Below are 13,738 nucleotides of genomic sequence, written 5' to 3'. Positions count from 1 at the left end.
AAGAGATTGATATCTTGGTCAATTACATTTGGAAGATACTTATTGAAAATGACACAGTATGTATTTCTCCAACTGTTTTGATCCCATTATTGACCCACCTCTATAGTGTTCTGTAAGCTATGTTGAGGTTATCTCACAAGGGAGTTTTTCTCAGCCATGACATATCTATTCCCAATATTGTTTGGGATTCCTGCTATGCCTCAAAGGTGTTGAAGATTATGGAGTTCTCTTCTCTGTGACTGAAAAGAGGCCCAAGAAATGAATCATTTTCAGAGGAGTAGCATTCAACTCATGCTGTTCAATAGAAAGCCACCTAACCTCACTACTCTCAGCGTGCAAGACTATCGGACGGAAATGAGATGCCAGATAGTAGAAACTGAAATTGGTTTAAACCTCCTTTAGTGTAAGGAGCTTAGAGAGTATTACATTTTACTCTGGGACGGTTATTCTGCCACAAAGTCTAGGAGGTAGCTTTGTTCAACTTGTTAAGAAAAAGGTCTTGGAGACATTCAGAGATATACATTAGAATAACACATTCATTGTAATTATGTTCACTACCAATTAGGGACAGTGGTAGGTCAATCCATCCTCTGTGCAGAGTCCACTATATGAAATAACCAGCGAACATTATCTAACCCTTGTCTATTCCTGATCAATCCTATTTGATCAGGGTGAATTGTCCTTGGCATAATGGGCCCTATTCCATGGTGAATTTGCTTAAACCGCTAATTCCTGATTTAGGACTAGGCAAGAGGCGTTCCCCCGCAAATGTTGGTATTCTGTGGTACCCCCTTACCCGCCAAACACCTGAGCTACCCCTTACATTATGCATAGGTGTGGTTTGGACGTTACAATGATAAAACCATTCACCGTGCCAGAAGCCATTGCCTTTAAGAGAAGACTGCGCTAGCCGTCATCCCCGATCCAATATATGTGCTCCTATCTCCCTGTCTGCACTGTTGCCTGGTCTGATTATTATAAACCACATTGGGCTTGTTTTCCTTTTTTATTTTATTTTATCCAAATACATTTTTATATTAATTTGTAGCCTATTGTGTTCACAATAAGCAACTTGTCATATTAGTCAGATCCGGAATAGTACATGAAAGCCATTTAAAATATTTATTGCGTATTGTGTTCACAATAAGCAACTTGTCATATTAGTCAGATCCCCAGGAGTATGAAAGTCATTTAAAATAGTTATATTCTTACACAGCTGCTGGCAAATAATTAATTGATTAATTACAAATCTCAATTAAAAATATATTTCATATAATAACCGAATATCATTCTTAAAATTGTTACGGGGCAGTGTATATATTTATATAGCCCTATTTGCGCCAAGCTGTTTTTTGGGCTGGGCCTAATTTGTCAATTATTAGTCGAGCTGGGCTGAAATATTTAGGGGATATGAAAGCTCTAGTTTGAAGTGCTCATGTGGCCTTATAGTTGCTTCTTTTTGTTTTCATAGACCTGTGGTTGCTTATTTCTCGCCAAGGCTGGCAACATGGCTCATGGTCCAAGGCACATGTGTCTGTGTGCACTTGGCGGGTGCTTTTAGAATCCACTATCCCCCCTCCCAAAGCCGTACCCATGTGTGTCTGCAGAATGGCAATGTGGGGGATATAGCAACAACACGCCCACGGGCACGCCTCCACGCGCAAATAACGGTTTCGGCATAATGGGTGACGGGTAGAGCGGGTGCTAGAATAACATATTGGGGCAGCGCAGCTCCATTATCAGTATTTAACAGGTTTAGGGTAGGGTTGCGGCTGGCGGAGGTGCCACAGAATAGGGCCCAATGTCTTCAAATCTAATAGCAATTCATTTAGAAATGATCATGTAATGATCATTCAAAAGGCTTAGGGGCCAGTAGGAGCCACACCTTTTCCAGTCTTTGCCTGGAAAGGTTTTATTGTTTAAAGCTTCCTTAATTATCCAGTATTTGTTAGAGGAGACAAGCTTATCTGAATTTCATTTTTGAATATTAAATTGCAGGGTCCTTATTATTCTGCAATGACTTCATGACTTGGAGAACTTCTCCCTCAGCATTCAGCTGATCTTTATCTTCAGCACTGATTTGAGACATTGCCCCACTGCAATATTATTATTGTTGGTGTTGTGATCGTATTTATACTCTGTTTCATAAAACCTTTTTGAATTCTTCCTTTATCTCCAATGGACTAACCAGAGATCTGCCCTCATCATAGTTAGTGAGTGGATGTTATCTGATTCCTCCTTCTTAATCTGCCACGCTAGAAGCTTGGCTGTTTTGTTTCCATTAATAGTGGTAATTAATTAGTCCTAGCTAGAGAAGCATTGGCTTTGTAAGTGCATGAAGTATTGTACTGTATCCCCTTTCATGGTTAAATCATTTAAAATGTCCACTCTTTCAGTTTCAGAGTGCTGTTGCTCAAGTGTTTCTAATTTCTTCATCAACTGTAATGTTGACTTTTCTCTTAACCACAGGTTAACCCTGGCATTTCTATTTTGGGCATGTCATTATAGGCGTTGTGAGCTTGAAGATTGGCTATTTTCAAAATGTTTATTTTATTCTAAATAAAACATTTTAAATACAATTTTACAAAGGAAGTTTGTATTTAATGAAAAAATCTCACTTGAAAACGTACAATGAAATGATGTGATTATTACATTATCATGCACCCCCTAGATGTAGCTCAAGCATCACAAGGGGTGGTTTAGATAGATGGTATCCTAGTTACTTGGTAGAACTTCATTTCTGTGCACTCTATTTACTTATTATTTACCCCATCGTTTGTTGACTAGGGTTCATGCCACTTACTGTACACCGATCTTGCACTTTGTCCCTTTCGATTAGAGGTTTTTGTTAAAAGGTTAAAGCACTATATTCTGATAGTACTCATTGCTATAGAGTGTTTGATAGACAGAAAATACATTTTCAGGTAGGTGAAACCATTTCAGCCAATCAGGAGAGAGTACCCATTTATCAGCTTCATTTTCCAGTTCATTTTCAGTATTCCAGTTCTAATTTTGCATGCTCATTTCTTTGTGTCATCACTTCCAATTTCACTTGTTTAATTTCTTTGTATCCTGTCTGAGTTCTCAATACCGATTCGATAAAATTGGTATCCTGACCTGAAAATGCATTTTCTGTTTAATAAAGAGCTGGATAAACATGACTCCTGTTACTGAACAAACACTCTAAGCAATGAGTACTATCAGAATATACTACTAATGTACTACTCGAATATAAAGCTATTTAACACTTATTTTAACAAAAGAAAATCACTTACCCTACCGTCAAGGAAGGTAAAAGCATGTACACAGAGAATATAGTAACCTTCGGTAGGAAAAATCGTTGTAGCATTTTGCAGAACTAGCCGCTCTCTCCCTCTCTGTCTACTGAATGAATAGTTCACCCAAAACCGACTTATTTTCTATCAAGTACACACCCCATGAAGCCTTGAATTCATGGAGATTTTTTGTTTTTTGTCACATTCCTGAGACAATAATTTGATGACCGGGTCAACGGCCAATAGGAGACTCAGTAGGAGACTCTTTTAGACTCTTTGAGTCTCCTTCCGGAGACTCCGCCGGTCATGAAATCATTGGCTTAGGAATGCGACAAAAACAAAACAAATCTCCATGTCGTCAAGGCTTCATGGGGTGTGTAATTGATTGAAAGTAAGTCATTTTTTGGGTGAACTACTCCTTTAAACCCTGACAGTGCCCCCCTGCACCCGACCCAGAGGTAAGTGAATAATACATTCTTGATTGTGCAACATGTAGCTAACCTCTCATTACCCATTTCATTTATTGCACAAAGTTAACAGTGACTGGAGGCTTTAGGAGAAACGATCTCTCTCTCTCTGTGTGTGTGTGTGTGTGTGTGTGTGTGTGTGTGTGTGTGTGTGTGTGTGTGTGTGTGTGTGTGTGTGTGTGTGTGTGTGTGTGTGTGTGTGTGTGTGTGTGTGTGTGTGCGTGCGTGCGTGCGTGCGTGTGAGTGTGTGTGGACTGGAGCCACTTACAGCAACTGCTGACTGAGTGGTGACACCACCTACTATTACCACGCAATGAAGGTCCTAAAAGCTCCAAGTGAATTCACATATCATATCTCAAGTGCTGGAAACAGTGAGTACAAACTGGTCTATTATACTCCTGTCATTATTTCAACATGTAGTAGTAGGTCAGCATTGCAGGCACTGAGACAGCATACAGTAGTACATATCCTGAGAGCTCATTTAACTCTGAGAGAATATGGATCGAGTGTCTCAAAGTCAATACTCAGGATTTTAATTTGCACAATTGTTGTTCTTCTTTTGTGGGTGTCACTGTTTTAACATGGATTCATGTTAAGGATGTTAACAATTAATCTATAATCGATTAATTGCCATTAATAATTTATTCGATTAAATGTATCGATTTTCAATTAAATTTTTTTTTTTACAGGTATGGTGTGTGTGATATAAAATGTGAGCTTACCATAATCACAGTAATCCTTTATCATATTCCATCATACTGTATTCAAGGGCTTTTGGAGAGAAATGAGACAGACTCCACAGAGCACTGCAGAGGGGAGGCGTGTGTGTCAATGTCCCGCTGATGCTCGTTGACGCTCGTTAATGTGATATACTGTACATACATAAAGGCAATTATGTTTCTGCACTCATTTTCGGTTTCGGACACAAATTTTCCTTTTGGTCCTAAAAGAAACGCCGATTATCAATTCATCGATAAGTCGATCGATAAGGTTATCAACTATCAATTAATGAATACATCGATAATTTGCATCCCTAATTCACGTGGTGGCATATAAAAAACCCACACTCCAGGGTGGACAAGTCAGGAGCAAAAAGGACTGACTTCATCTCAGTTTCTCTTTATGTAACCTATTGAGTAAAGAGACCGAAGAGGATAGAATAGAATAGAATAGAATAGAATAGAATAGAATAGAATAGAATAGAATAAAAGAAAAGAAGACACATGCATGTGTTATACTCCTACCTCCTTGACGTGTGTGTGGAAAGCGACAGACATGTCCAACAACACTTTGCGCTGCTCCACGCGTCGCACAAAGTCCTGGATGCGGTCCTCCAGCTGGTGGGCGGCCTGGTAGATCTCCTCTGGATCACACTCCCCTGTCTGGGCCAACTGCTCCGCCGCCTCCAGCAGCTTGTCAGCGTTGGTATAGGTGTTCTGCAAATATAATGGTCCATGTCATACACCCACCATCAATGATCACTGTAAGGCCCACTGCTCCGCTGTATGTACATTGCAAAATCCTTAGTGTTAACCCCTTAAAACTGGGAATGCATCTGTGTAACCACTTTAACCATTATTTTATACTTTGGCTATTAAAAAATTGCAGATATACAAACATTTTTGCAAATCTTGGAATATATATATATTTTTCAAAGCACATTTTTTAACTCAAATCTTTGCTTCTGGGGGGTCCATGGAACAACTATTTTGAGATGGGGGTCTGCGGCCAAATACATATCATTTTGGGTGGTCCTTGACATGAAAAAGTTTGAGAACCACCATACTTTTTTTTTTAACGGTTAGGATTTAGAAGACATTTGTAGAATCCCCAGAAGCAAAGATTTGAGTTACAAATGTTCGCTTTAAAAATATATATATTCAAAGATTTGCAAAAATGTTTATGATTATAAAAAAAGAGCACTCAGTGCCGCGCTATGAGCTTGTAGATCTGCTATTTTTGAATAGCCAAAGTATAAAATAATGATTAAAGTGGTTCAAATCAAAAAATGACAGATGCTTTCCCGGTCTTAATGGGTTAACTTAACTCTGATAGCGTGCAAATGAAACCAAATGGACCCGCGTTAAGACGGGTCCATTTGGTTCCATCTGCACGCTCTCAAGAGTTACAAATGGATACATTAACGATAAGGACTTTATGTGCAAAGGCCTGTCGGCATCGGCGCGGTTACCCTGGAATTAACATTAACATCGCATTACCGTAATGTTAATGTTCTACCTAAAGATTGAGGTGAATATTTGATGTGCTCTCCAGTCTTGTCTGCAAGCAGTTGCTACTGCTGCCTCTAACACGTGTAGGTACTATGGTAGGTGATGGAGAACATTAGCACGATGCCATACATATCATTGCAATAATAATCGTTTCCATTGTTACAGTATATAAGCTCAGGAATGAGCTTATACTAGGATGGATGCGTAAGCTTTTACGCTGCACTACTTTCAATGCATTTTAATACACAGTGATATTTTCAACCTACAGCATTTCCATAAGATGATGCTTTTAAGGCACAGTGCTATATTAACAACTATAGTTGCTTGTATATTATATTCATGGTTATGGCTTTGTACAGTTCAAAGACACCTTTGATTTCATTACCTACTGGAACAGAACAGGTTTCTTTTTTAAATGAAAGCTGACCTGTGCCACTTCCTCAAAGTCTTCGTGTCTCTTCTGAAGGGCCCTGGCTCTGTGCAGAGACTTCCCCACACCTGTGTGTTTGCTGAGGAAGGCCTCGCCGTGATTCTCTATCCAGTCCAGCACCTACACGCACGCACACGCACGCACACGCACACACACACACACACACACACACACACACACACACACACACACACACACACACACACACACACAGTAGAAACAGGTTTTAAGTTAGCGCACCAGACTAATGTGTTAGGTTTTAATGAAGAATAATGATCAATGCATAGTTTCATTGCAGTTTTCCAAGAAAAACTCCAATGGGTTCCAAAGGTTCCATCTCTACGAACAGTACAATCATTATTCGCTCATATAGTCTTGAAACTACACAGATGAATAAATACACATGAGTAATACAAATATAAGTGTATATTCAGTGACCTAATCAGGACAACACAAAGGAGCAGGAAATAAATGGCGGAAAGCGTCAAAGTGAGTGATCACTACATTTCTAAAACAGTTATTCTTGCATTATCAATACAAAGGACTGGAGAACTTGATTAAGTGAGATCAGCAAGCTGGTCATATTGTCCAACCATTAGAGGGCGCAATTGGCTGTGATGGCACTATTCACACCACAGCAGTTCTAAGCAGGTCTAACTGACACAAGCCTACATCCTCTGTCCTTCTCCTTTCTGCAACCTCATTCCTAACTCTCCCTCTCCCCCTCTCCCCTCTCCCCCTCTCCCTCTCTCTCTCTCTCTCTCTCTCTCTCTCTCTACTAAATGACAGAAATATGGAGAGTCATTTTTGCATAATAATAACAGCAGTCCAAAGTATCAGTGTCGTAACAGATTAGACTTGCCATAACACCTTAACTTAATTTCCTCATTAAGCAGTTGATCACACTCCATCATTTGCTACATGGAGCGAGAAAATATATTTTCATGGGATTTTCAAGGTCTGGGATCATATTTGTATGGGGCACTCCAAAGCCCAAACACTCACGCACAATGCCCTCGACACGTTATGTGGCAGTAAATTGCATCACCATGGAAACCACTACCAAGAGAGAATGAGGGAAAAGCGAAAGAGATGAGAGACTCAGTCATTTCTATCCCAGAGCGCTGCTAAGCAGAGAGAGAGAGAGCTCTCACTCACATGAATAGGAGGGCTTTTATAAACCCCTCAAAACCCCCCTCACACACTATGTTACATGGTAAATGAATGGTGCTCTGCAGTACAGTAAAATATTCATTGGATATTCAATGTCCCCTCCCTCCCCCCACAACACTCACTCACACACACTCCTACAACTATATTCACTAGCTCACATACAGTGAGAACACACACACACACACACACACACACACACACACACACACACACACACACACACACACACACACACACACACACACACACACGCACACACACACACACACACACACACACACGGACAATGTCTTTTGGAACACTGCCTGAACCATGTTTAGTTTAAAGTAGAAATGCTCAAGTTGCTTCAAATGGAATAAACCAATGAACTATCTGAGTACCGAGTGTCATTCATTTATATTCTGTACACCGACAGTGTCAATAATGTATACTCTGTATACTGCCAGTGTCATTAATGTATATTCTGTATACTGACAGTGTCAATAATGTATACTCTGTATACTGCCAGTGTCATTAATGTCTATTCTATATACTGACTTACTCTGTATACTGACAGTGTGCAATGCTTACAGTACATATATAGAGCAGCAAACAAAGCGTGGGGAACAGTGTTGTAGACAGAAATGACACCTACAGAGGAGCAGGTGTTGGTGCAGGTGCCGGGTCTACAATGAACTCTGTGTGTGTGTGTGTGTGTGTGTGTGTGTGTGTGTGTGTGTGTGTGTGTGTGTGTGTGTGTGTGTGTGTGTGTGTGTGTGTGTGTGTGTGTGTGTGTGTGTGTGTGTGTGTGTGTGTGTGTGTGTGTGTGTGTGTGCGTGTGTGTGTGCGTGTGTCATCTACCTGCTGTACATCCTGCTGAAACACACAGAGCTGCAGGCGCTGATGCAGGCGGACCTTGCGATGCTGCCAGATGTTCTCCAGCTGCCTCTGGTGATGCAGCACCTCGTGGATGATGTCCAGCACGTGGTGCACGGCCTTGGAGTAGTTGGCCGATGCCGTCAGTGAGTCAGCACTGCCCGGCGTCAGGGGTCGCTGCAGCTTGTCCAATAGGGACTTGCCATCCTGGCTTACCTGTTTAGGTTGAAGTGTAGGTTAATTGATTGATTGCATGATTGCATGATTATTGATCATTATAATAATAATAATAATACATCACATTTATCAAAATAAACAACTTTATTAGGAGAGAAATAGTTAAAAGGACAATTTAGCAAATCCACCAATCAATCGATCGTCAGGGTAGATGGATTGTTGGACAATCCTGGCTGGTTTGCAAAAGTGCACTTTGGATCTTTAAATATTCATTAATCTGACAGTCCCTTTAGGCACCGGGACATTTTAGTAGAAAATGTGAACATAATCTACGCATGAATCCATATCTTTGGCAATTTTCGCTCTTCGTCGTACAACAATGTATGTACTGTAGGATTTAAGTGGTAAAACTGACCTCAGAATATGCAGTGGTGATATGTTCATACACCCCCTGGTGATGGTGGATGGTGTCTTCCAGGTCCTGCAGCTCAGAAGGCAGCTCTCCCTCACCGCACGCCTTACACCACGGCTCCACGTTACTCATGTACTGCGGAGAGAGATGCATGCGCACACCCACACACACAAAAGCCCAGACAAACACAGACACACACACACACACCCTTTCAGTTATGTCGCTGGTACACTATAATTAGGAATAATAGCGGGCGTAGAAACATATAGACGTTTAAACATTATACAGTATTATCGGTGGGAGATGTGTGAAAACCTGCATCCACATCCTGTCACTCAGCTAATACACCACTCATTTAAATCAATAATAATAATGCATCAGAAATATCATGGACATGTTGCAGGCTAGCGAGTTGGCTAACTAACAGCTGCTTCCCTGTTAGTTTGTCTCATTTCCCGGGGCAACGGAAGTTCACAAAAGTTGGAGTGTCCGAACAGTGGTGTTATTGTTTACAGCCTGAAACGGCCTACAGTGGGCTGTGATTTGGACAGCGTTTACATGACCACCAGAGCAGTTCTGGTCTCATTTCAAAGCTCTACAGTTTCTTTCTTCTTTTTTTTTCACCCATTTGCCCTGAGGAAACATCTCCATCATCATAGCAACTGGACCATAGACAGTACTTTTGTTGATTATGTTGTTTTATGTCCCAAACTAGCACACTCATCTCCAGGTTCTCTATATAAAACAGGTCATCTCCCCTGTGTCACTGCGGTGGCCCTGTGGAGTTCAACTACAAAGAGCAGAGAGAATATGAGGGAGGGAGAGGGAGAGAGAATGAGGGAGAGAGAGGGAGAGAATATGAGGGAGAGAGAGAATGCTGCACAGAGCTATAAGGTAGGGGGGGGGGCTAAAAGTAGAGCAGAGAGTTCTTCGTAGCACTTTGGGAGAAATAATATTTAAAAAAACAAGTGATTATTCTCCAATGGGAAGAACAGGAGGAGCAGAAGAAGATACAGGAGAATAAAAATAATACATGGAGAATCTAGTCATTGTGCCGTGTGTGTGTGTGTGTGTGTGTGTGTGTGTGTGTGTGTGTGTGTGTGTGTGTGTGTGTGTGTGTGTGTGTGTGTGTGTGTGTGTGTGTGTGTGTGTGTGTGTGTGTGTGTGTGTGCGTGCGTGCGTGCGTGTGTGCGTGCGTGTGTGTGTGCGTGCGTGTGTTTCTCTTGGAGTCAACAGAATGGCACATCAGTCTGTATTTACCTTAGCATTACTAGTAGCCTAACTCAAACAGACAAACAGTGCTGATAAAGCATCAAGCGGAGACCGTTTGTGGTCAAACCATAGTGAGAAACAAAACCTAGGCCTCTAGGCCTGCCTGCAAAATGGATCACATAGAATATACAAAAGACAGATGGCTTGAATTGCTTGCTTGGTGCTCAGTCAGTCTGGATACCCCTCTCTCCATCTCTATCACTCTCTGTCTCTTTCCCTCTCTATCACCTTCTGCCTTTCTCCCTCTCTCTTTTATATCTCTCTCTCTTTGTTACTCACTCCTTCTGTGCAAAACAGTTGGGAAGCATACATTTTCATTCCAGTACATCTAGCATTACACATCATCCACATATACATGAAATAAGAAAAAAGTAGTCATCCAGAACTTATCGGACAGGTGCAGTGTCTAAGATTATTCAAGTGCTAATTCATAATAGACACAGGTTTCATTTGCAACCCCAAAGCACTTTATCATGCCACTTAAGCTGACAGGACCAATGAGGTTGACTACATGATGACAATTTATTCATTTCATTTCTTTACTGCTTCAAATCTCCAGTGGTGTGTGTTTACTTAAGTACAGTACTTGAGTACGTGTACTCAAGTCAAGACAATAGTTCTGTGCACAGTACCTGGTCTGCTTTCTGGTGGAAGGTGGCAGACATCTCCAGCAGTGTGCTCCGCTCATCCAGCGCTGCAGCAAAGGCCTTCCACTCCGCCTCCAGCTGACCTGAGATCTGCTGGATCTGCTGAGAGGCGTAGTGCCCGGACTCCAACAGGCGGTTCCCCACCGACATGATGCGGTTGATGTTCACATACACATTCTGTATGGGACAAAGACAGGTAGATACAATGTACACGTTAAGGAATTGTTGATAGAGATGCAGCCAGTTGGCCAATCAGGTGGCGAGTTCGAGTGAACCCGAATGGATCCGAGTGCAGCCGACCAAAATGGAACGGCAGCCATTGTTTTCTGTGCGCTGTTTTCGTCTCTCTTTTAAAACTTCAAAACGCTCTCTAACTTCTTGTTTGAGGCACAGAATTTACTTTTAAGATATCGTTCGGATAGAATTTGGTTGTTTGACTTCGTATATGTGGTCAATTAATCATGACAGAGCCTATTTAAAAGAAGAACCGGCAGGAGAAAAGAGAACCGGCAGGGGCGGGCAGTGACACGCATGTATCCGAATATGGCAACCTATTTTCGGCATGGCCCTTTCAAAAGTCCCGTTGCGTTACATTGGTCTGGTGGTGGTAAAAACGAAGTGCTGATTGGCTGAAGAGGAACAACTGCTGATTGGCTGAAGGGGTTGTCAGTCAACGGTATTACTCCCGCCCAACTCCAGCCCACAGACAAAAACACACGCAGGTTCTCATGCCAGACTCCTTCCTGAAATCAAATTGAAATGAGATTTCCGGAGGGAGGGGCTATACCAGGCTAGCCAGGAGCTATAGCCTGGAACCAAACTGACGTCATAGTTCGATGTGGTGCGAGTTTCCCATCACCCCCGGGTATGGAGTACGAGCAAAATTGCTGCCATATGATTCTGATGTTTACATACAGTACAGGTACTCACCAAGAGCTTATAGGTGAAAATACAGAACAGGTGTTTCCTCTAATTGCCTGATCAGCTATAATCAAGTAAGTGCTGCTATTTCCAATCATTTGGTGGATTGTTTAAAAAGAAAAATACGGAATATACAGCAGGCTTTACAGACCAATAAAACTGTTAGTGTGCAGAGTAGTGTGCAGTGCCGGCTTAATGGAAGGGCTTAAGGTGCTGCAGCACAGGGCACCCACCTTGGGAGGGGCACCAAACGGCTGGGAGAAAGTGAAAGAACACTCAACTATTGCCGAAGAGCATCGAAATTTAGAAGCAACGGCTGCTGAAGGAGCACTAAAACTGTGAAACGGGCTGGTGAAGCATCAATTTCACGCCAAAAGGGTCAACATTCAGATGACAGGCTTATGTTTTACAAAGACACGAAAGGTTGAGAGATTTTAGAGATCGATAAAAGCTAATGGCCGGCTCCATCTCTCTGTCGCTTTACGACTGCCTCGCACTACTTCGATTCAGACACGCACTGAAACACAAGCGTGCGGACGTTAAATAGTCATTCTGCTAGTTGGGGAAGGCACACCCCTGAATAATAGAAACAAACCCATTCCCCTCTCTGTTTCAGTCGTTTTATATATGGACTCCAAGCTGTTTTGTGTAGATAGCCACGGATCAGCAAACACTAATTAATGACTGTGTTAACAGCCTGTTATTATTCTATTCAATTACTGCTCCAGGAGCCCATTATGGCTCTTTGTTGGCGTGTTCACATGAAGATGGGACGCTAAGCTTACAGTACACTAGCTACAGGTCTGCAGAAGTGGTGGGCTTTTTTTTTTGCTAGGTTGTTTTAGCGACCCGTAGTAATGAAAGTTTTCCTAGGAACATTACACAGGGAGACCCCAGGCCCCAGATCATGTTTGTTGGATTTAACCCTAAACCTTAATCCAAACATTCAGTGTTGACTTTTCTAACTACTTGAACACCATTGCTTATATTTTCAATACATCAATGTTTTCATCCATGTGAGACACAACGAAATATGATATACCATATTTTATATTTTTATATTTTGTTATGTCTCACTTGGAAGGGCAGTCAGTGAGTCCAATTTCTCTCAAATAAACAGCGGTGGGCACGGTATGTTATACGACACACACGCACGCGCGCACGCACGCACACACACACACACACACACACACACACACACACACACACACACACACACACACACACACACACACACACACACACACACACACACACACACACACACACACACACACACACACACACACACACACACACACACACACACACACACACACACACACACACAATATGTGTGTGTGTGTGTGTGTGTGTGTGTGTGTGTGTGTGTGTGTGTGTGTGTGTGTGTGTGTGTGTGTGTGTGCACATAGGGGCAGAAGCAGGGCTGACCTCCTATCCTGTTCTGGGTCTGAAAGCTTCTACCTCCATCTGTGGCACATTATGAATTAGAATAAATAGCAGAGGCTACTATGACTTCCTCCTGTGAGAACATACTAGGTGGTACATGCTTAATCTAAAACTGATGAAGAGTGAGAGAGAGAGAGAGAGAGAGCTTGAACTCCAGAGTGGAAACAGATACCAAGAAAAGACCTCTACACCATTCACTGTAGGATCACATTACAACATGAAAGCCTCTCTATATGCTGCAACGCACTGCAACGGACCATCACAATCTACACATTCACAAAAATATAGCCTCCTGTACTACCTCCTCTAAAACTAGCACTATTACAACACATCCTCTAGGGTCTAGGGAGGAATGAAAAACAGTTGTGTACTTAATTGAAAGCTTGACTCATTCCTACACTACATGGATGATTCTCAAATGTTATCAAC

General features: G+C 41.9%; 1 protein-coding gene across 3 annotated transcripts in view; it reads right to left on the bottom strand.

Moving 5' to 3' along the window:
• Nucleotides 1–13,738, bottom strand: part of triob (trio Rho guanine nucleotide exchange factor b) — a 154,961-nt gene that overhangs the window by 75,548 nt on the left and 65,675 nt on the right. For all 3 annotated transcript variants that reach the window (XM_084053314.1, XM_084053316.1, XM_084053315.1), the window contains 5 exons: nt 10,925–11,116; nt 9,024–9,155; nt 8,417–8,647; nt 6,401–6,523; nt 4,987–5,178 (listed from right to left, as the gene is read on the bottom strand). In XM_084053314.1, coding sequence (XP_083909440.1) covers nt 4,987–5,178; nt 6,401–6,523; nt 8,417–8,647; nt 9,024–9,155; nt 10,925–11,116 — 870 coding nt within the window. The remainder of the gene's footprint in view (nt 1–4,986; nt 5,179–6,400; nt 6,524–8,416; nt 8,648–9,023; nt 9,156–10,924; nt 11,117–13,738) is intronic.

This window comes from Gymnoscopelus microlampas, assembly GCF_963454915.1.
Source record: "Gymnoscopelus microlampas genome assembly, chromosome: 3".
Lineage (NCBI taxonomy): Eukaryota > Metazoa > Chordata > Actinopteri > Myctophiformes > Myctophidae > Gymnoscopelus > Gymnoscopelus microlampas.
The sequence above is the reverse complement of the archived record's forward strand: the minus strand, read 5'-3'. Positions and strand labels throughout refer to the sequence as shown.